Here is a 23,794-nt window from a genome sequence, read left to right as displayed (position 1 = left end):
CTGAAAAAACAACACCCGAAACCCAACAAACAATAACTGTGGGAAGACAGGAGTTGTGTGAACCATGGAAAGACCACTGTCTATATACCCCTTCTCCAAGCATCTCCTGTTAGCCACTGCAGTGCACTGTGCGCTGTCCAGGAGGTGCATAAAGTGGGCAGAGCTCTGCAGGGGAAGATGTACCCAGTTACATGACTGAGAACTGTGTTACGCACACTCACAAGCAGCAACAGTCCCTGCTACGATGCTTATTAATATTTGAGTCCTTAACTATATCAACTTAAAATGCTTTTGTGTTTATGATAAGTTTAAAATAGAGTAAGGAAAGGGCCTGTGCAAATGCAGACTTAGTTCTGAACTACACAGATTATGGTCCAAATTTTGCTAGACTTAATGGTATTCCTTCCTCCCACTCATACTTTCCTCCCTGTTCTAGCTTGAAAATCAGCCTGTCAATCAACTGCACACATTTCTTACATAGTCTAGATTGTTTCCTGGCTTCCTGCCTTCAAACATTTACATTCCATGAGCACCAAAACCTGTCCACAGAGTATAGGTTCAAAGTGCATCATTAGTGGTACTGTTTTTCCAGCACCTCAGAAATCACTTTCACATCTTTTAGCCTATGTATAATAGGATTTGCTTCCCGAGTCTCTCTACTTGTCACTTTTGTTGTATGCAAAATACTTTAGAATAACCCAACCAATAAAAACCTCAATTCCACTGTAGAATTCAGATGTTAAAGGAAAACTTTGTTCCTTGTCCATCTCACCCCCCACCCTCCCTTTTGGTGGCTGTTTGCTCTACTTCAGCACTGAAGTCCAACTGCTCTAAATCTAAACACTGCTCAGGACATATGGGAACAAACAGCAAAATGAACTCCAGTGAGCACTAGTGAGCCATATCCTCCCTAGGTGTTCACACAGGTGTTCAGCCAAGCACTTCAGTACTTTGCTATGATATAAAAGCAGTCATTTCACAATGAAATCTTTGGGCTAGAATCTACAGAATCAAGCAAAACCACTCAAAACTAACACAGAGATTACTACAGGTTGAACAATACAATGTGTTTAGTTTAGCGAGCAGTATCACCTCAATAGATCTGAAGGAGGTCTCTTTAGAATCCGCATAGCACAAAGCATCAGCAATACAACCATCTCCCATATTGGTGGTTTTGTTTTGTTTTTTTCAAATGCCTGATCCTGGTCTGAGATTGTTGAGCTGCTTCACACTTTTGATATCCAGCCATCAGATTAGCAATGGCATTCAACTCTAGGTGTACAGAGGGGCTTCTGGTACTCTCAGAACTGAACTGCAGCACGTGCTGTCACTGATCTCAGAACGGTCAAACACTTTTCTGATAAAAGGTTTTGGCCATTTACCGACATGTAAGCAGACATTAAAAAAAAAAAAAAGAAGAGAAAAAAAGAGGCAATTGTGAGCCACTGTCTAAACTCTTACACTGGATGTTCTCAGAGAATTTGCTCATGAAAGTCCAGAAAGTCTGAGGTAAACTGAAGGGAATTACCATTTAATACTGACAGCCTGCCTAGAATATACTAGGATTGTGCCTTTGCTCGAAAGAACATCAAACCACAAAGTACAGGTCATGCAGCACCACAGAATGAGGCCTTTTGGTGTACAACACCACCTCAGGGTGCACCTAGACCCTCCCCGTGTGTTTTAGCTGACCTACAAAGCTGTGTCAACACCCTGCTCCGTGACCTGCCAAGTCAGCTCCGTGGACAGCAAGCAGGGGGTTATTAAAACAGCATGCACCGAGTGAGCGAGACCACCAGACTCAGCCTCCAAGTGCCAAGTGGGCTCTGGCTCAAGCAGCATCAGAGAAGCATGCTCCTGACCTCTCCTTCCCATGCAAGTCAGAGCAAATTTCCCAGAAAGGGACAAAACCATGTTGTTTTTTTTAAACTAAATGCTTTTAATAGAAAACAAAATACAAAATAACTCTTTCCAGAAAGCAGAAATATTTAATCTCTCCAAATGACAAACTAGAACGTGCTTTTTCTGCAGATCCTTGTTGTAAATGCTGATGACTTATCTCACAAAGTGTTCATGAAACTGATATTGCAACATGTTGAGAAAAATCCAACACTGGCAGAGCTGCCTCTGTTTATGCACAATAATTTAGTAATACTATTTTTTCCCATGTCATTTTGTATGTTGTCTCTCCCTGTCTCCCTCTCCCTAGACTGCCAATTTCCATTTACGGAAATATTTCTGTGAGGTGCAGTGGCGGATTGACATGCCTCATTTCCATTAGGAGTCCAAACTCAGCCGCTTCAGTTCTACTGTGTCCTCCCTCCAGACAAAGCAAGTTGTTTATTACCCTTAAAACCACTGCTCTACCCCCACTGTCTTCCCATCCTCAAAACACAGTGCAACCAGATTCAGAAAGATTCCTAATTAATGGAACATAAATACAAATATCACAGCTAGTACCAGGAACCAAACCCAAACGACAATGCAGAGATGGGCCCCAACTGAGGTCAGATTTCCATCCCCTCGCTAAAAAGAAAGATGGTATTTTCTACTTTAGCTAGTCCAAAATATTCCAGAAGTGCTCTAGGGAGCTGTAATATTTAGGACACTATCACTTAGAAAATAGATAATGTTCTTTTAATAGAGGGGTCTTAAGATGCTGGTCCTCTGCAATACCAGGAAAACAAAAGCAAAACAAACAAAACACACTGGGCCAGTAGTTCTCCACACACTCAAGCCTCAGTTAACAGTAGGTAACATGTGCCCATTAATCAATGCAAGATATTTAAGTGCAGGTCAGCAGCTTATCTGGTTGGCAGTTTCACTTGTCTGGACCAGGCTTTTGGTTTCCCCAAGCTACTGGCTTTACTCCCCTTGTCCCCATCCTTACAAGTTCAAGATTAGAATGCATACATATTTTTACCAGTTCTCCTTTTTTCCTTATTCCATTCAACAGCACAGGCCTTTTGTGGACAAGACATTTTAAAGCATTTGCATCACTCTGAACATGCCTTTCAAGGGGACAGAGGAAGAAAAGTGTTTCACAGTCAGTAATCTCAGCTTGCAATGGACTCTGGCATTCAATACACCCACCCACTTCCCTAAGAAAAAAAAATAATTAATGTTCCTGATTTTCTTGTGCAATTCCAGTCACTAGAAGAAGATTACAGGCCATAAACTGTACGCTCAGTACATTATTCATTTGTCCGGTATATACACCAACCAGTTCACTGGAAGACCCATCTGCAGGGGCATTGCAGTAAGTGTTCCGAATGTCCCAGACCCGGACTGAATTGTCCATCGACGCTGAAGCAATTAAACTACTATCGGGGCTAAAAGTAAGGCTGGTTATGTTGTCCGTGTGGCCCCTCAGTTCTTTGTAAAGAGTTCCTGATGCCAAGTCCCACAGCTTTAGCCGCTGGTCTTCACCCGCTGATGCCAGGTACTTACCGTTGGGAGAAAATGCAAGTGCTAGCACAGGGCCACGGTGGCCTGTGAAAAGACGCACTGAGTTGCCTTGCTGAGTGCTCCACAAGCGCACAGTTTTGTCCGTGGAGCCTGTTGCTAAGTAATTGGAATTGGGGTGGAACTTGACACAGTCTACATCCGCCAAATGGCCTGCGTATATTCGCAGCGGGTACGTCCGATCGAATGACCAGAGCCTCGCAGTGCGATCGTGGGAACCACTGGCAAAGTACAGGCTGCAGGGGCTAATATCCAAGTCCCAGACAGGATAGGCATGTCCTTGGTACAACACAGTGTTTGTAAAACTCCCAAGGTCCCAGTATCTGATGGACATGTCCTCAGAACAAGATAAGAGTCCTGAACTGTCTGAAAGGAACCTCGTGCTATACACAGGTCCACAGTGTCCTCTCAGGATCTTCATTTCTGTGCCTGCGCTGTCGTCCTCTTCCTCCTGGTTGGGGAGGAGAAAAAGAAACAAGAAAGGAAAGCATGTTTATTTGTTCAACAAATACAGGAACCACCATGAGGAAAACAGGCGGATGTTAATACAGAAGAAGTTATTTTAGACATGGCACGTTTTGTGCAACTCTTGAGGCACAAACATTGCTAGCGCACTTGCTACATCTAGGTCAATGCTGAAAGTGATGGCAAGATAAGACTTATATAAAGGTTTTATCTTCATTTTGGGTAGCCTCATGCTTACCCCAGAAGGCATCTTAACCTGGTACTATGTGCAAATAGGGGAAAAAAGGATATTTTATGATATTTATGATATTTTATGATATTAGGATATTTGCTAAAAACGTATGTTATTCCCTATCCACTCTCAACCAAACTTTTAGCTAAGATCTTGAAACAGATCTTTGTGTCTGTTCTTTGGTGTGGTCATTATTGGAAGTGAATCTCACAGAAGACAAAAAGAAACACAGATATCTTAAAAGGCAGGAGACTGAAAGACAAAGCATATTTGACAAGGTGGACAAAAATGCTGGACATTTTTAGTCCCACATGTGAACAGAAACCCAGTTAACCTGTAATACCTATTTCTCCATGCAAGCTCCGTCAGGAGGCTTTCACATCCTCATCCTTCAAGAACAGCAAATGTATGCAGCTTATTTAGGTCAAAGGATCTGTTTTTGGGTAGAAGATGAATGAACACAAAAACGATGGCACTGGAAACCTTTTTATCCTGTAATTCTCCAATTCAAGTACCAGGGCAAATAGTCAAGTAAAGGCTTTCATGTTTAAAAACCGTTCAGTGAGCTGTGCTTACCAATGGAGGGTAAGAGCCTCTGAGTCTACTCAAGTAGCACCTCTCAACACTCAAAGGCTACAAGTTTCAACACATCTCAGCTCAAGAGAGTGTCCTTGCCTGACAAGCTGAGGTCTCACTGACAGAGTGCATGATAACCATGGCTTGGGGTGCACCTGTGTAAGCAGCCTGAGATCACCCTTCCTTGGGGCTATCAGGCAGACACTCTTCCTCAGTACTGAACCAGTAACACTCATCCACAGACAATCTGTGCACATCAAATATAACACAACGCCCTTTTGTTTGTGAGCAGCCCCTTTAACTTTTATCATCACCAACTGGCCCGTTTCCTGCAGAAGGAGCACTTCCTGCCCCGAGAGGAAACACAGTTCCCCAGGGCTGCTGGACTGCTGACGACCAGTACAAGCCAGTGTGTCATCAGCAGCTCTCTTGGCTGACATGACATCTCCCGTCCCTCTGACCTCAGGATCCACAGACAGTTTTGCTTCAGACTTAACAGTAGTCCTGAAAGCCCTTCTCCTCCAGTGGTTTCAAATCTCACATCAGAAGTGAGCAAAGTCTGAGCTAACTAGCTCGCTGTCTTTCTCCATCTCAGCTGTGTGTTGAGTAGTAAGCAGCAAGCTGTGTTTAGCAATGTTAATTCTCTTCAGAGTAGTCTGTGCCCATGCGAGTTTTATGATATGGCTGGGAGCCAACTTCATCTCTGCTATGGAGGGTAAGGCAGAGAGAAATTGCAGGCTCTAGCATGCAAAGCCCCATTCTTATTCAAATTGCTTTTTCTACCTCTGATAGACCTTTTCTTGCTGGAATCCACAGCATCTCTAGGCTGTTAACCACATTAAAGGAGAGAGGCTGACACCTGCAGCATTTTATACTATTTAATTATGACCATAAGATTCCTGACAAGTTACCAGTGGAAGCCCATTTAACTTACCTATATTGTATTATAGTTTCTGTAAATTCTGCAAGTCCAGGTACTTAATTTTGTGATTCCAAATTCATACAGGGCTGTTTGGGCTGCCTGCAAGCACATACTCTTTCTTACAAGCATGTACTCTTCTTCTTGTATTACAGTAGCAGCTTATTTGTCAATGCCTTCTGCAGCATTCAAAACCACGCTCCTACACAGTCACAGGTTGCAAGTCTTACTTCGACTTCTGTTTGAAACCCACTTAATATAACAACTGCACACTGTATTATAGCTCACCAAACCCAGTATGCCTATAACGCCTCCGCGTCGCTGAATTCTTCTGTTTCCTCCCTATCCAAGTCTGCTGACCGAATTAATAAAGCAGCTGAAATGCAGCCACTAAATTACTGCCTTGCAGAACCAAGCTTCATTACTTTGTCAGATCAAACACGGTGTTCCTTGCATCCCACAGCTACTACCATGTAGGTATGTATTTGCAGCAGCTATAGGAAGGTTGCAACCTGTGTTACAAATCAGCAGGGAGGCAGGAAATCCCTCTTCATAGTATTTTTTCAGGATTCCAATTCCACACACTGAATATATTTCCTGGATGTAACATACCACTGGAAACTACCCAGATATCAATTAGCTCCTTCTGAAACGGTTGCTGCTCGAGGTTAGCATGAACAATTTGTATTTCCTTGGAATGGACAAGAAATTAAGTTACATAAGCCTATTTTAATCAATAACCTAAATCCACACACACTAAAAGCTAACTTTTACTGTTTGAATTTTCCATTTTGAAAATAAGTACTATCAAAACAGATTTTAAGTAGTAGGATAGAACTAGAACACCTACTAATACTACTAAAACAACCTAAAAAAACAAATTTACCCTTCAACAGTGAACAGGAAAACTTCCTGAGCAAGTATAGGAATCCCCAAAATTATGTTATTAAGAAACTGGAAAGACCAAAAACGTTGGCATGTTTGGTTACACAGGACACTTTCCAAATGGTACACCTACGGACAGACTGCCCAACTCCTCAGCTATTACTTAAATCAGCAATGGATTTTGCATGACAGTCATTTGGACCCTTAAAAATGTACTGCTGATGCACTTAACCTTGTGAGCAGCAAACATTATCTAGCTGACAAAAATTATCTTGATCTTCCACCCAGCATAAGCCTCAAGGGAATGAGTAAGCCTGAAAAAGCAACAATGATAACCTCGAAAAAACAAAACAAAAGTTCACCCCACCCCTCCTTTTTTTTCTAACTAGTAACAGGTTTCCCTGGGTGTTGTGATCTCTCTCATCCTGCAAGTGTTCTTAAGATGTCAAAAGGGAAAGATCTCTTATCTGCCTATAGTAGGGAACTCCTAGCAGGGAAAGATGCAGAAGTAGATACCATGGGCTGTCTTTGCAGGACATTTCTTATCGCTCCTTCCAGAATTCCCTCCCACGTACCATCCACCAAAGTGTCAGCATCATCCCTGCTCATTACCACTTGAAGGACCACTGCCACTTAAAAAGCAGAATCCTAGAAGCAGAACTGAATATGGTCAAGTCTTAGTTTTCACAGAATTTAAAGGCTGCTACTCTTGTGGCTTGGAACAGAGATTATTATTTTCTGTTGTTGATTTACGTAGTACAGCCATGAGCATGGGAAAATTGCAAAGAGACAGACAATACGCCCATTTTCACAGCTGCAAAACTGCATTTTTGTACTGGACCTTAAGTAAAAGAGATTATGAAGTGACATTTGTGAGATGCTACTATAAAGAAAACAGAATTACTTTATCTCAAAATGGTAAGCTGCTTGTGTTTCCAAGAAGCAAGGCAACACTGGTGAAGTGCACGGGGGCATCACACTGAGCAATATTCACTACACCGAGCAGACAACTTTGTCCTTAGTGACGCAAAGGCTTTACGTGGTCTAGGAAAAAATTACGTTCTCTTAACACTTTTGCCAAGTCTCAACCTCATTTATATATATATATCTATGTATATACACAAAAAGAGTTAATAAACCCAGTAGTGCAGTTTTAGTGCCACCCTGAACGAGATCCACTGAAACTAGCACAGTTTTAGACTTCTGTATCTTCATAAACAGAAAGACCTATTTGCTTGCAGCAAATCAGAAACCAAGCTGAAGAATAATTATTTCAGGCACTACTATTTAAATACAGTATCTAAAGCTAATTAAACTATACAGACATCAAGCGAAACAAGCAACATGTAGAAACCTTACAAAACCCAATCAAGTTTAACATCCTCACAAGTTACTCTACAGAACTCACTGAAGTAATGCGAAAGCACATTCAGAATTTTTGATCTTTGTCAAAGTTTTCATCAGATTTATTGCTGTGCATTGCTGTTGATCAGACTGCAGTGACAGTCTGAAAAACAGCCCCTGTTCACACTGAGCTGCATTACTATAGCTGCAGCGTGGTCAGGGTGGTCTTGTTTGAGCTGTCTTAGTATCTGTGGCTTCCACTCCCATGGCACCCAAGTGGATGCTGGTCTGTTCCCACCTGCGACCCTGTGGGTGCCTGTGTATTTTCACTTAGGGCTTGCAGACACTGGGATTTATTTCCTTTGTAGTCTAAAGGCTTTCGTTTGCATTTGGGACATGTAACCAGCAATGCATTCAGGCTGATGTCCTCCTTTAACTTTGAACTCCTGATCAGTTTGCTATTTGTTTTGTCAGTGCTGGAAGTCATTCAGGGCAATGATGAGTATGATCCGTGCTGGTCTTTGACCAGTTTCTGGTTTTAGACCTGTGCACAAATACTGCAGGACACAGAAAATATTAAACAGCCAACAAGAGCCATTTGTACTCAAGCTTCCACGGCTGTTTCATAACACACGTACAATATGCAAGTATGTGCCTACGTGCCAAAAAAAGCTAATACACACTCCTGATAACCTGCCAATATCTCACTTTTCTATAGTCTGGAGCCAAAGGAGGTGACCTGCTGATCTACCAGAGAAGTTCTCCTCTGTTGCAGGTTATTGACTTTTGGTTTCCATGACAGGCAATACACAGTCACATGTCCTACGAGCTGTTGCAGCTTATAATGAAAACAAGTCCCTAGCTCTATCCTGGGCTAGTCTGACCCACTTACCTGCTCACCCTGCAGAAAGGGTTAACCTGGGAAGCAGTGAGCATGCCACTGTGCTATCTCACCTGGATGCCTGCCTCTAGTTCTCAAGCTGACTAACAAAGCAATCCCTAACCATAGATCTTGGCATACAGAAAGCTCTCTTCAGTCTTCCAAAATAAACAGAACCCTGCCACTAGGTAATTTTTATGAGAAGAAAAAACAGTGGAAAAAAGGATGTTTCCCCTGCTAAACGGTCAACACGAGCAAATGAGGGGTTTTTTTGGGGGCTCCCGCTGCCCCCACCCGCAAAAGGGAAGCGATTAAACAAGAGAAGAGTCACAAATTCTAGTCTCTAACCAAATATAAGATGCTATGTGGGAAGCTCTGGCAAGAGTGGAGGAAGGGTGGGACTAGAAGGCAAAAAGCAAAATAGAAAAAAGGGGGAGGGGGGAAGAGTAAATGAGAAGATGCTATCTAGCCTGGCATGTGAAGGCACACACATCCCTGTCCTTGTCTCCAGCACTCCCGAGTGGGAAGCCTCTGAAGTTTCTACACTGCAGGTTCCTTAGCAGAGCCATTTTGCATAATTTTTCCATGCCAACGCTTCACCTCTGGTTAAAGTGATTCCTGAAATAGAATTTTGCACTTAGGCATCTCTCCTTCTTCCAGAGGCCTCAGACCAGTCTCCTTTAGCTCCTTCCTTACTTTGTCTTTATTTTCCTCTGTCTGCATCTCTCCCCTGCTCTCCACCCTTCTGATACGGTGTTCTGAGCCATTTTCCTTCTAGTCTTCATTCACCACAGTGTTTTTACTGCCTGCATCTCTGTGTTTCATCTTCCCATCCAGAAGAAGGCTGCGTGCTCCTCAGGAAAGGGTGCCTTCTCTAGTCATCTGCCCTTACTGGGCTATCTGTGTACTGTCGTCTGTTCAAGGACAGCTGGAAGATCAGCACCTAGGACTAACAAACTATGACCCCAGCACAAACTCACTGCACCTTGGTGCAGTATTTATTTACAACCACTGCAGGAAAGAACAAGGCCACAAGCAAGCTATAAAATTTGTGTGGCAAGGCAGGCAGGTTGAGGACAGCCTCACAGTCCCCTAAGACAGTATTAGATACTCCACAAAGCAATGCTCAAAACACCTCGACAGAAAGGGTTGGGGGAAGAGGGGGTGGGGGGAAGGTTATCCAGACCTCCTCATCCAGGATGTCACAAGCCAGGCGGATGCGGGACACATCAACGAGGTGGGGCTCAGATTTTAACTTCCTGGAACGCAGGCTCCACAGCTTCACACACGAATTATCAAAGCCAGCAGCCAGCAGCCTGCTATTTGGTGAAATCTCTGCAGTGTTCAGCAACTGCTCCGTGTTATAGAAGGCATAGAAACAGATGGTCGTTAAGGAAGGGGGCCCATCCTTGACACGTTTAATGCTGTCCTGCAGTAAATCCAGCGCCGCCTCATTTTGCAGAATGGAAGCTGGCACATCACTGGGTTCTAGGCCGTTGCTCTCGTTGCGTGAGGAGCTCCCACCAGCATAGAGCTGGTAGTCAGTCCTCTTGGCGGGCTGCACATCCAGGTGAATGTGCAAGGTCAGGACTTTGCACAGGGCGTTGTTGTTATCACTTTGGAGGTAGCGAAGAAGGTAGTTGTAGCTGTCCTCTTGAAGGCGGATGACATACTTGTTGTCCAGAAAAGCCCGGAGCTTCAAGTTGGACAGGATATCTTGAATAGTCATGGTAGTCTGCAACTGTTCAATGATATCCTTCTGGCTGGCATTCTGCAGGAACATGCCATGGAAGCGGCTGTAAAAACTGTCCACTGTGCTTTTTAGGCCATTCTGGACCATGTTCAGATGGAGGTAGACGAAGAGGGGATACAGAAGAGGCATCACTTCATGGCTGTGCTGTGAATCTGAATCTATATAAAAAAAAGCAACAAACTTTGAATGATTTCTCAATCCACGTTCTACTGGGAATAAAACAGAACAAGGACAATTACTGCAAAAAGCCTGGACAGTAGCATCAGAGAGCAAGCAAAAGAACACTTTTGTTGGGGCATCTAAGTGAACCTCTTCTGTCACCTGTGTATGGGATACATGGTACCTATTACAGATCTGAATAGAGATTTTCAAGTCAGTGAGGCACCTTGTCAGAACAAAATGCAGATATTTCAAAACCCTTTTTAAGTGTGGGCCAGCTATTAAAATACTACCTCATAAAACACGACAGCTGAATTTTTCTCCTGTTTATTTAAGAAGAAAAACTATGCCCTCTGTTTATTGCAATAAATGGCCTTTAAAATTTACTCATTATACTTAAAATAGTATTTAACATGCTTCAGTCATCATTATATACCCAGCTTGTGTGGGCCTTAACTTTGGTGGCTTTTTTCCGTCTCAGCTTCGATAAAACTTGCATGTGGTGCTTTGGATGGAACTGATTTGTCTCCAGGGAAAGGGAAGCTGGTTTCCAAAATGTACTGCAGTGTGCTGCGCTCTTGTTTTATTTCTGTGCCTGCTCATGTGCATGCTTTCTCTCTCTCTCTCCCCTCTCTCTGCCAAGGCAAATCCCAGCAGTAATTCCCAGTACACAGTGTAACAATCTCCCAATTAGGCTGTGCTGTACCTTGCAGAGGCTAATCGGTACAACAGCTCCACCCCACCTCCTTCTCCAGCTTCTTGGGGCTGTTTTCCTGCCATGTTCAGCTGGCTGCAGAGCTGTAAGGAGCCGAGCCCAGCTGCAGAACACCATGGCAACATACAGGGCCACAACAACGAGTTACCAGAGAACCAAATGGTCCACATTACTGGAACAAAATAGGCATTGCTGATTCTCAAACAGCATTGCTGGTGTTTAAACAGCATTGCTTCTTTTCAGTTTGTTCTTCCCTTCTGTCACTCATTAATGCATATTCCTTTCCCCCCCCTTTCCATCAGGTTATTTTTCCTCTCCTGTTGAGCACTCTTCCAGACTTTCTCTGGTCCATACTGTGCCTCTGTCCCATTTCTCTTTAAGTAACCACAAAGTCTGTGTGGTGTGCAGTGTACACACATGTATTTGCATACTTAGCCATCATTCTCCTTTCTGACCTACTGAAACTGAGCCAAAGCCAGTGAAACCAGTGGTCATATGTAGTAAAAGCTCTAAGCAGCTAAGCAGGTGCTCTTCTCTTTGAAGGTGCTCTGGTCCAGAAATGCAACAAGAGGAAGGACCTCACTCTGCAGTGGGGGGGAAAAGGGAAGAGATGGGAAGTTTGCAGAAACAGGAATGACGAAAATGTTCCCCAGGAACATATGAAGAGACGCTACAGGAGCTGGGTCTGTCTAGTGTGGAGAATAAGGGGTATTCAGCTGCTGCCCTCGGTACCTAGTGAGTCATTATGGAGAAAAAGGAGCCAGCCTCAGAGTAAAAGTGAAAGGCCAACAGGAAAGCTGCTGCAAGGAAAATTCTCATCCACCTGATCAGCCCTGCAGCTGGTGCCCCCAGGTACAGAACAATCTCCACATTTTTTGATTCTCAAAACCTCGCTGGACAATGCCCTGAGCAACCTGATCAAACTCTGATCCTGCCCTGCTTTGAGCAGCTGATTGAACTAGAGACCTCTAGAGTAAGTCCTAAACTACTCAGTGGTCTTAAGTCCCCTGCCCACTCCTCAGTGCCCCTGGGGACAGGCATCACAGAAATGGGAAGCGTCCTGGTGTGCCTTATGGCTGCCTGGCAAGTTACTCCCTTGCAAAAAAAGCAGCAGTTCATGCGTGCAAGAACCCAAAACTGAGCAAGAGGGATAAAAAAGATGAAAACAGTTCACCTGAACACCAAAACCATGCACAGCGCTTCCTCAAGTGACACTTAGATCACTCAACAGAGCAATCATACTTCTCAAAAATCCATTAAACCATAAAAATTTACTTCCAATACTGAAGGCCAATGGTGTTGAACTGCTCTAGGCAGCAAGGCTAAGACTTCACTATTTTCTGCCTCTGCCTTCCTGTCTGCCTCCTTCCCTTTCCCTTGAACAACTATCAGGAATATTAATCCTAGTGTTACACACACTAGGATCAAATCCTTACGCTGGACAAATGCAGACATGCCTGAAGGTGGGAGGAGTGGCAACCTCACTTCCCTTGGTACCATTCTCTAAAAATCCTATCTGCTCTCTTCTTCCCACATTTGAGGTATAGAAGAAATAAGGTCATTCCCAAGTGTAGCTTTTATTTTAATTATTAAAAAACTATAAAAAGAAAAATAATTATTGTCTTCTGCATTACACTACGGAACAAGAGTATTTTTTTACTTTCTGTCATACACCTCCAGTCTCAAAGCCAGTAATTTAAGGGAACAAATTCCCCCTTAAAACTCTAGACCACCATAAAAATAAGCCAATTATGAATAAAATTAAACCCCTAAACTAGGAGACAGCAGGGAACTACACTAATTTCTAAGTTATCTGCCTTTCACATAAACCACTCTAATCTTCCTGCTCGTCCTGTATATATATGCTGTTGTCTAAAAGATCCACAAATGTCAAATGCTTGAATAAGAACGGGCAGTCAGCGATCTACAAAACCCAAAGGTACTCAGCAGCAGTCAGACAACAAAACATCAAATATTTCTGATTGTAGTAACTGCAACCTCAAAACCAGAAATCTAAAGATTGTTAGGGACGTGATTATATAAATTTTATTATATTGTCCTTTACTCCTTGAAATGACAAAAAAGGCAGCTACTTTCCTCTTCCTTGCTTCCTGATATTTACCTGTGAGAAAATTGCGTAATCGTCCAAATTGTACTTCATATTGCTGTGGCTCTGCCAGGCAGGGAGCTGCAGACACAACGTTGGCACAACCAGATTCAGACTGGACTGTGAAATAAAGTAAGTAAAAATTAGATCAGGATTTAAGGAGTTTTACACGTGTGTCTGGAAACAAAGCTTCTCATAAAATCCAACGCAGCCACCAAGATGACATTCCTGGGATGACATAGTCCAAAGCATCTAAACATGGCATTAACAACCTAGACAGAACACGAATGAGAAAGTACACTGAAAGCTTCAAAAAAACCACCCTCTAAAAACCTCAGCAACTCACCTGCTCCCCCCAGAATACATTTTTATGATTTCAAACATAACCTTCAGTTCCCAAGAAATTCAGAATCACACCATCATAGATCTCTTAACAGTTTTACAAGATACTCAGCAGTTTTACTACTTCGCACTCAGAAAAGATGAGGAAAGCAATCTACAACTTTCTCCAAGACAAAGTTTCTTTTTAGTGAGACCCACCAACCATCATGGACAGAAGGTCTGCCACTACCCAAGTCTCAAATTCCTCATCGCAGTCATCATCATTTATCAGTCTCCCAGAAGTGGTGGTGGAAACACACTGACTCTCTAAGCAAACACTTACAAGTTTTTAATCAAAATGTGTCTTCTTCCCTGAGGATTCTGCAATAAAGAACAGTTGGCATCTGACAAACCCAGTTGTTACGGTCTCCTAAGATGGTGTTAAACTGATTTTCAGAACCAGTATCAACTCTGATAAAAGTGGTTCTGAACTATTTAGAGAGAGAATCGGCTTCTCCTTCTTTGGCACCAGACACCTTTGCTCTACTGCTCATCTCTCTGAATCCGACAGGGATCTTTGTGCAAGTTTATGTACACCCACCAACATACCCTAAGCATATACAAATACCACTGATTAGAAACTTCAAAGATCTTCTAAGAAGAACACAGAAGGGCAAGGAGTTTCACTGTTCTCCTTTCCAACTTTTTTTCCCAATGCATAACTTCCCCTCCACAAAACCCATTTTCATCACTCTTAATGCCTTCAACTTTTTCCAGTCTCCCCTGCCCCTTCCCCGCTCCGCGCCCCCCCCCCCCCCCCCCCCCCCCGCCTTGCCTCCCTACTCCTGATTGATCATTTTCTGTTCCAACATTTGACTCATGCACAGTCTGACAGCCCTGGGAGTCTATAAACAACATCATAAAATGTTCACATGCTAAAGAGAGATAGGCCAGCCTCCAGCTCATCTCAGTGCTTCTAATTTAAAAGAGATCAGCACATGGCATTCAGGCAGCCTGTTGCTATTCTCCCCTCACTCTCTCCCTGGTAATACACAGGTCTATCTTCCTGGAGCTTAGGGAAATACATGAGCTATGTTTTACTAATTCTCCAGGGCAAGCTCAATTCGGCTTTGGAAACAGAGAGCTGGGCTGTACTCATCATCCCCTCACGGGAAAAAACAAATACAGATTCCAGCACCAATACCCTATCTTCTCTCCCATCAGTTTAGAAATAAACAAATATAATCTGCCAAAAGTCACAGATAACACTGCACTTTCTACAGCCTGGCTGCTTCAGAAACTCAAAACTGGTAAGAACACCAGGCTCACATACCAGTATTACTCAACAGCTGGAGTAAAAAATTCTGCTATTCTGACTTAAAAATGAATATAATCACCATTTAGCATGAGAAAGTAAACTGCATGGGTGCACACATAGCAACTAAAAAATGCTTAGTGAGTTTTCAGTGTCACTCATACTACTCACTGTAAGAGCAAAGAAAACCAGAAATGTGAGGGCTGCCTTTTACGTTGTGTCACAGGGTTATATACAAGTGTCAACTCCCCAGAGTTCTGGTGGCCTCATGTCAGCAAGAATGACAACAACTTGCCACCTAGCTCGTGGCATGCAAGCCCAACTTACTGTCCTTGGCTTTATGAAGTGCTCCTTCCGTGCCACTTATTCAACTTTCTCTGCATAAACAATTTAATTCCAAAATGAAGATACACTTCATGCTTCCGAAAGAGGAACATCAACTTTGGCTACCTATGCTGGAACAGTCTGATGAGGTAATCATCAGGCAAGTATGCCCTGCTCTTTCAGTAATGATGCTAGAGCTCATTCCCATCCCAACAAACCCTACACACCAGTTACAACAAGTTCAAATTCTAATTCTTTTCCTTCCCAAAACTTTACACCAACCAGAACTGCAAAAAAGATCAAGAGCTCAACTGATTCCAAAACTAGAGTAAATTTTCAAGCGCATTTTTCTCCTTGTAGAAATAAAACACTGACCAAAGCCTTCCCACACATTAATAAATTCACCACAGTTTATTTTCCACCTTCCCCAGAGGTCACAAGAACATCTATTGGAAACTTCTGCTCCTTGACTTCACTTCCAGTACTCGCAGCCAGCTATGCAACCTGATAGCAAATTCAAAGGAACTTACTCCTAACTCAGGCAGTACCCTCCTGGTCTTGTGTGTTGGCTACAAGCAGCATTGCTTTCAGCTAACAAATGCAGGACTACTGTAAACACTGTTTAACAGCAACTGATTCCTCTTTTACATGAGTGTGATGACATATAATTTTACATTATTTCAGATAGTCCTATATGTTGATAGTATACTACGGGCATTATTGGAGGAACCTGTTCCTTAGTCACACATTCTTTCCTCAAATATTCTTCTAGTTTTCTACAGAAATATGGGATAGTCACGAGGAAGCTCTGTGCTGTATTTTACTGCAGATGTGATTGGACAGGGTGCTAGATAATGTCATCTGGGCTTCCTTTCCCACAAAAGGTTGGACCAGATCATCTTTGAGGTCCCTTCCAACTTGGGCTGCTCTATGATTCTGTGAAAACAGAGCTGTACAGATACAGCATGTGTATGAAGCAATGGAGGAGGGCTGAACTGATGAGACTCTGGAAGAAGACAAAAAAAAATGCTGAGGTAAAACTGAAAACCAAAACTATTTAAAACCACAATCAGAGGACAGTTTTCACTATGAAGGAAGAAATCACACAATTGAAGACAGAAGTAAGCAACTCCATTAATTTAAAGCCAAACAAAAGAAAAGAGCTGAACAGAAAAAGCAAGGTTAAGGAACAAGCACAAACAACTTCAGAAAAAAATGTTTGATTGCTTTCCCCAAAATAAAGCACCGCAGGCTTTAGAATCCGGCCAGTTTTTATTCAGTTTGCAAAACTAAGGTGACTGCAGCAGAAAGTATTTTCAGCCTCTGTTGTCAGAATAACAAGAAGCTGGGTTGTTCTTTTTCAACAGTCATTCATGGAACTGTAGCATACTGACAGCTTACTACAAGCATGTTTGACAAGGAGGAGTTAGTAGCTGAATACATGAGAGCAGACCATTTTCAGTTCTAATGAAAACTGATGACTAAGTTCTGAATCACCCGCCACAAAACCCTTGTACTGGCAAGAGGATACAGACTAATAAGAAGAAATTTAGTAATAACATTTGGTGGAAGATTAGTAAAAAGACAAAATCCAATCAAACACTCATTCACACTCTTTACCAAGGTAAAAAGATTTTTTTTCTCCATGATGCCATATGCAAATGCAAGGGCTTATAATCCAATTCATGTCTCCTACTTCAGATACTCTTGTGTCCTCCTAGTATAGTTGGTCCCAAGTTTTACATTTCATCGCTGACTTTCTACTCACCTCTCCCATAAAACTGCCCATCAAAAACAATTCAGCATTTTACTTCGGTTTCATTCCTTCCCTATCTCCCCCAGTATTATTTCAGGGAGTCACAACAAACTTCTGATAATTACTTTGAAAAGAGCAAGGAAATTAAAAACACTAAGAAGATGTAAGTCACTTCTCATTAACAAAACATTACACAACTGCTTTCAGGCCCCTGAGAGATCAGCTTGGACATTTACCCACAAGTCACTCGTATTTGGATTATAACAATGGCAGTATACTCTGGAGGTGGGAAGACCTATTTTGACATCCAATCTTATCTAGCTACAAGCACAGAGCTATACTGCAACAAATGTTTTGTCAAATCAAGTTGTACCGCAAGTAACTAAGGTATCCACCACTCTTTGCCTGAGATGCTGTCATGATCTAAACAGTTTCATTAACAGAAAGTATTTCCTTCTTGCACTTCCACCGAAAGGTTGGCCCAGTATTTATTTTCTATTACTTTCACAAGTAAATTTAATTTTTATAACCTCCACATTGCTTACGTCCATTCAAAATCTGTATGCACTCAAGCAGCAGCGTAGTTTGTTGTAAGAAAAATAATTACAATGAAGACTATCACAGACATGATTTAAAAAGAAAATAGCTTAACAGGATTCAGAAGACTTTAAGAAAGAGGAGAAAGAGCATGCAGGAGAATCAACTGTCTCATCCATTGAATGTGGTAGTCCCCCCCTGTTCCCCCCAAAAGTGACAGAGCAGAGCTTTCACAACTAGAAAGCTGACTGGGCCAGAAAAAGAAACAGCCTGTACCACCTCCATTTCACGTGATACAGCTCTCCTGGAATACAAAGGTACAACTGATTTTTCCTGCTTCTACTTAATTCCTTATGTAGGTTCTTCTCACCTCTGACCCAAAGAACCAATGCTCACCAGGCTTCATGTTCTTTGGGATACAACAGACACATTTTCTCTACCCTGACCTGGTATTTCAGCCTGCTGTTTCACTGACCACAAATCTCACCTTGTTACACTTTCACCCACATTTCCATTCTTCAAACGTTTGTAACATACCAACTTCACACTGGCAAGTGTCTTTACTTCAGAAGGAGAGCTGTCCATAGGTGCAGACAAATTCACGTATACACACTCAACTTGTCACAACTCTGCCAAGAAGCACACAAGGGAAATACGATAGGATTACCTGTGAGATTAGCTGCCATCTCTTCAGCAGTCTGACACAGCCTCAGCCCTTGTTTTAGGGGACCTTCTGAGTCCACATACTGACGGCGCTTGAGGTAGCAGGACACTGCCATCTGAATCTGTTCTGTGCGTACGCGTTTCATGACCTCAAAAGAAAAGAAAGAGATGATGAGGCTCTGTGTAGTTAACTGAGATCAACATACACCGCAGCTGTATTAAAACTGATAGAAAACAAACGGCTCAGTATTTTCATTGCTGAAGTCAAACAACTTCATTACTCAAGTATGAAACAAAACCTTGAGGCGATTGCCTCTCAGTACTAAGGCGTAACTAGACACTTCGAATCAGATCCCTGAAGGTATTTTGCTGCCTAATTCTACTAATTTCACTGAGGAATCAAAAATACTTTTGAGGATTCTGGACTAAAACCACAGTGGTGAGCTGAAGCATTTGGTTTTTTTAAAAATAACTCGTTAAAAAGGGAATGTTTCTCCTCCTTGATTTTTGATAGTAGCAGTTTGGGTATTTTCCAGTTGTTTTCTGATTCCTATGTTTGATCAACCAACAAAACAATTCCAGAAGAGTCAAGGGAATGAGGAATTAATATACAAAGAAGGAAACTTGAGAATCATAATGCTTTATATAGCATACCTGCTTGGGGAGCCTAGAAAGCAACAGCTTATCACCTGAACGTAAAGGTTAGAGCCAGACTTCTGGCACTTCAGTCAGGTAAGCCCCCAGAAAAATACCCAGGTCAATCAAAACAAAAGCAGAGTTTTCTGCCTTTTTCACCTGCCCCCATCTATCCAGATTTCCCTCCTACAAAAGTTAGGGAAATAATAATTCAAAATAATCCTTTGATGTTTCCTTTATACAAATTTTGAAAGCCATCCTCACAAACACCACTTGGTAGTATCTCGATACTGAAAGGAGCCCGATGCTAGCTTTTGGCCCCTGGCTTGTAATAAAAGAGCCTCAGTAAGATGAATGCAATAGCTCTCTTGCTATTTCAGTCGTCCCTGACTGCCACCAACCTTTCGCAATAGCCATCTATTTTACACCAAAGTTTAGATAACCTGAAGAGCTTTAAAAAAAGCAGAACTAAGCAACAGTTTCATTCTACCAGAATAATAGGTAAAGCTTGCCTTAAGATAGTTCTACACCTTACAGCCCCACTATCAATGACCTGCACACGTTTTACAAGCACACAGGTTTTCTGGTTTGAGTAGCTAAACCTGATTAAACACAACTTCTCAGAGAGACAGACAAGGATGCCCTTCCCCCCCTTATAAGAACCGCATTTCTAACAAAATGACAGCTTTAAAAATATGACCATAAATGAGCCTTTTCTAATACCCATGCACACACACTTAGTGCTTATCTCAGCTGCTAGAACAATAAGCCCTCTGTGAAGTTCCAAGCAGATGGGGATGCAAGGTTTCAGCAAAAGTTACTTTAAACAGACATGCGGAATTGCAAACCCATATATGCTTTGGCAAAAACCTTAAAAATTTGATTTCCGTTTGTTCTCACAAGTGAAGCAATGGTTGAGAGTGGGGAAGGGGCATCAACAGGTGTGGAGTTTTCAAAGCATTTCCAGATAGCACCATTAAAATCTTGCGTTTCAACCACAACTTTTTCCACTCCAAAAGCAAACTTCCTTTTCACCTTCCTTGCAACTGAAGAAATTATATCTGAGACTTTGTCTCAAACATAATGCTTTTTCTGCTGCACAGAACTGTAAGACAGACAGAATTCTAATGAAGACCACAAAGAAGGGAGGACACAGGGCTGGACCGGCATCTTAGCACCCCTCCTAAAAAAAACCCTTAACTGAACTTCACGATGTATTATGTTACCATTCTGCATTTCAGACAGCAGCATGGACTCACGCACAAGTGACCTGCCCAGGACCACATTAACGCCTCTGCACGTGGTCTGCCACACAGCGTAAGTTTAGGTAGCAACTTAATTGTATTTGAGATGCTCTCATAGATGCTTAATTCAGGTCTAAAAACTGTTTGCATCTAGACGGTTGTATTTGGCTTCTATTCCAAGAGAAACTCACTCCCAAAATGGCATGGAACAGATTCAACTAGATGTTTCTGAAGTGGTTTAGCCAGTCAGAACTGTGCGAATCAGCCTCAGGTCTGTGGTTCAATTGCAAAGAGAGAGCACCTAGAAATATCCTTGCCCATACTTTTTTGCTTCAGTTACACGATCAGTCTGCACTAGGTTAGATTTGGTGGGAAAACCCTTATTCGTTGTGGCACAGCATACATTTACAGATAATTCCCCTCATAAACTCATAATGGATCAGAGAAACTAAGAATTGGTGTGTGGAAGATGCAGGATTCAGAGGACCCTTTGAAATGACAGTGACAAACACGAGAAGCACCGAGATCAGCCTTTTCAAGCTGCTGAGTGAGCACATGACCAACAGAGAAAACAGTAAATTTTAAATGATAGGCAAAAAAAGCAGTAGATTATCCAGTAGTCTCAAATTCTAACACAAGGAACAGACATTTCAACAGCAAGAGAGAAGGGCCTGGGAAAGGAGCAGTCACTGACAGCTGATTCAAATCTGACCTTTTTCAGAGCTTTGGGGATAACAGGGAAGCCCCACTTCTTCAGCCAAGGCTAGTAAGGCAGTGTTCGCAGCTGCTTTATGCAATCTGTACAGCTTCCTGCTCCCTTCCCATACCTTCTGTACTTCTCCGGGCAGTCACAGTAGTGGGTGTTAAGTACCTCAAGATATCTTTCCCTACTCCCAGGTGACAGACCAGGAACTACCTTACAGGAAATGCATCTTCACCGAGAAACACCCGTTGGCAGCCACACTATCACCTCTACTTTCATTTCAGGTCTTTGTTTCTTCATTCACCTTGCCTTTATACTTCACCCTCAGCACTACAAAGAGTGATGTCACAAGGAGCAGGGAAAGCAGTCATGAAAAGTGCAAGAAAAGCAAAACCAACATTCCTACAAATATTCTTTATCAAGCCCTCAAAATCAAAGTACATCATAAAATAAACATAAGGACAGGCTGCAAAAATGCCTTTAGCTGGGTTCAAGCTGAGCCAGCTCACAACAGGTCAGGGATGCAGAATTTAAAGGCAAAAAAGGACAATCCTGCCATTTTAACCTCCAAACAATTTTAAGACATGGCAGGAGGCTTGGAACTAGATGATACTTTAAGATCCCTTTCAACTCAACCCATTCTATAATTAATGAAAATAATTTCATTGAAATATGAAACAAACTGAAAAGCATATAGCGTTCCCTGTCCATGCCTGCAGAAAGCTTGAACAGTTGCTCAAAAGTCCCAGCTGCTTCATTCTTCTCAAACAGCCAGAGAACAATAAATACTAATGCCATTAACCATTTTTACTGATAAGCAAAATACATAAGGGAAAAGAGAAGAACACATTGGGAGTCTGCACAGCTACAATGCAGCACCTTCTGCAGTGTCACAAATCGGAGCACCAAAGAAAAAAAAAAAGGTTAATTTTTTTTGAGGAACCAAAACCACTGAAGAAACCCAGAGGAGCGGCTGATGATACAAAACGCATCACAAGTTCCTCTTTCCTAGAAAAGCTGGAAATTAGCTGGGTACTAAGCACTGGGCCAAGGAAATTAATTTCCTGCCCATGCTACATCTCAGGTACAGGTTTAGGCAGATTCCACGGCCCTGAAACATTACCAGTATAGACACAGGAAAAAGAGCCTGGAAACTAGTATTGGAAATGCTGCTTTTAAAGATTGTGCGTTCCTGTCTTGACACTGGGACAGCAGCCTCTTCCTTCCAACAGACTGAGGAAAGACTAGTGAGCTTCACAGCAGAACCAAGGACAAGCAATCTTATAAAACATAAAAAACCAATAAAACAATCATCAGAAGCATATTTTGAATACCATCTACTGAGAACAGTGTTTCAGGCTTCAGTTGTAGGCAGAGAAGTACCACCCACTACAGGTGAAATTTAGGACCTACCAACAATTCTAGATTACCTAATTTTTAATTTTGTGACGTTAAATTCATCTAAGAGTTACAAAATTTCAGAATAAACAAGAGAAGGCTAAACTAATATGAAGACAACCGTGGACCTAGAGATGAGGGACTTCACGCATGCAGCAGCTGCAATTCAGAAAAAGAGGCAAGTAACCATGACGGGTCAACATGGAGACGCAGCGTGGTGGTGGTGGTGCAAAATAGGAAAAGTGCTGCAGGTATCAGGAACTAGAGGTGGCTTTGGCCTGAGCAGTGGCGATTGAGCAAAGAGGCTGAGAAGAAACCGCTGCGATTTTAGAAAACCCTGCATCCATCCGCATTGGCCCTAGATTCGGCTCACGGATTAAGCACTGCCAATTCCTCAGTGTTGCTGCTTTTTTTTTTTTCCTCATCTTAACGTGCGAAGGCAGAGCCAAGCAGCGCGCTGCTTCACCCCTTTGCTGCTTCATGCCTTTGAAGTCCTCTGCGCTACCTGGGCAGGACACGGCTTCGCTCCTGCCCCCTACACACCGCCCCCCGCCCTCCGCCGGCCCCGGGCGCGGAGCCGCCGCCAGGCCCTGCGCGCAGAACCGGGCCGGGCCGGGGTCCCGCCGAGCTCCAGCCCGGCCCGGGGCGCCGCGGGCTGTGTTGCCTGCCGGGCGGCGGGGGGCTGCGGAGCGCTGGCCGAGGGGAGGCGAAAGCGAAAGTCTTCCCTTGTCAGGTTGAAAAAAAAAAATTAACAAAAAGGAGATGGGAAGGGAAGCGGTGCGGCAAGGAGCTCGCTGAGCCCACCCTGGGCAAAAAACCAAACCCGCCCCTGACGAGCGCAGCCCCCCCGCCCCCCAGCCGCAGGGCAGGCCCCCGCCCCCGACCCCCCGCGGCTGCCCCCGAGGGCCGCACCCGAGCCCGCGCCCCCGCCCGCGGCCGCCGGCCTCCCGGGAGCCGCCTGCCGGGCCGGGCCGGGCCGGGCCTGCGGGCCTCCGCCACGAGGCGCCCGGCGGGGCGCCCGGGGCCCGCTCCCGCCGCCGGCCGGCACCGCCCCCCCCCCGCCCCGCGCTGCCCCCCCGTCCCCTGCGGGCCTCGGGCCACAGCCCCGCGCCGGTCCCCGCTCCCCGCCACTCACTGAGCATCGCAGGCGGCGGCGGCGGGAGGCGGGGGCCGGCGGTGCCGAGGGGGCGCTGTCACTGCGCCCAGCGGCGCCAGGCGCTGCGGGCGGGCGCGCCGCCGCTGCCGCCTCCCCTGGGTGCCGGTGGTGGTGGCGCTGGTGCGGCCGGTGCTGCCCGGGGGCCGGCGGCGGCTGGCGGCGGCCGCTCCATGGCTGGCTGACACACGCCGCGGCGGGCGGGCGGGCGCGGGGGGGGGGGAGCGGGGCTGGGGCCGCCCCG

At 43.9% G+C, this 23,794-nt stretch overlaps 1 protein-coding gene across 1 annotated transcript; it reads right to left on the bottom strand.

The window, feature by feature from the left end:
* Positions 1-1,968: 1,968 nt before the first annotated feature.
* TAF5L (TATA-box binding protein associated factor 5 like) lies at positions 1,969-23,755 on the bottom strand. Its single transcript, XM_056343819.1, has 5 exons — positions 23,533-23,755; positions 18,421-18,565; positions 13,516-13,620; positions 9,953-10,677; positions 1,969-3,916 (listed from the first exon to the last, which is right to left on the bottom strand). Exons 2-5 carry the CDS (start codon positions 18,560-18,562, stop codon positions 3,119-3,121), a joined length of 1,770 nt encoding a protein of 589 aa, XP_056199794.1. The 5' UTR covers positions 18,563-18,565; positions 23,533-23,755; the 3' UTR covers positions 1,969-3,118.
* Positions 23,756-23,794: the final 39 nt, after the last annotated feature.

The sequence above is a fragment of the Falco biarmicus genome, chromosome 6 (genome assembly GCF_023638135.1).
Source record: "Falco biarmicus isolate bFalBia1 chromosome 6, bFalBia1.pri, whole genome shotgun sequence".
In the NCBI taxonomy this organism is placed as follows: Eukaryota; Metazoa; Chordata; class Aves; order Falconiformes; family Falconidae; genus Falco; species Falco biarmicus.
The sequence above is the reverse complement of the archived record's forward strand: the minus strand, read 5'-3'. Positions and strand labels throughout refer to the sequence as shown.

Coding starts and splice junctions, on each gene's coding strand:
- TAF5L (XM_056343819.1), bottom strand. CDS start 18,562: ATGAAACGCGTACGCACAGAACAGATTCAGATGGCAGTGTCCTGCTAC. Junction 13,621..18,420: donor GATGGCAGCTAATCTCACAG/GTAATCCTATCG, acceptor TTTATTTCACAG/TCCAGTCTGAATCTGGTTGT. Junction 10,678..13,515: donor ATTACGCAATTTTCTCACAG/GTAAATATCAGG, acceptor TTTTTTATATAG/ATTCAGATTCACAGCACAGC.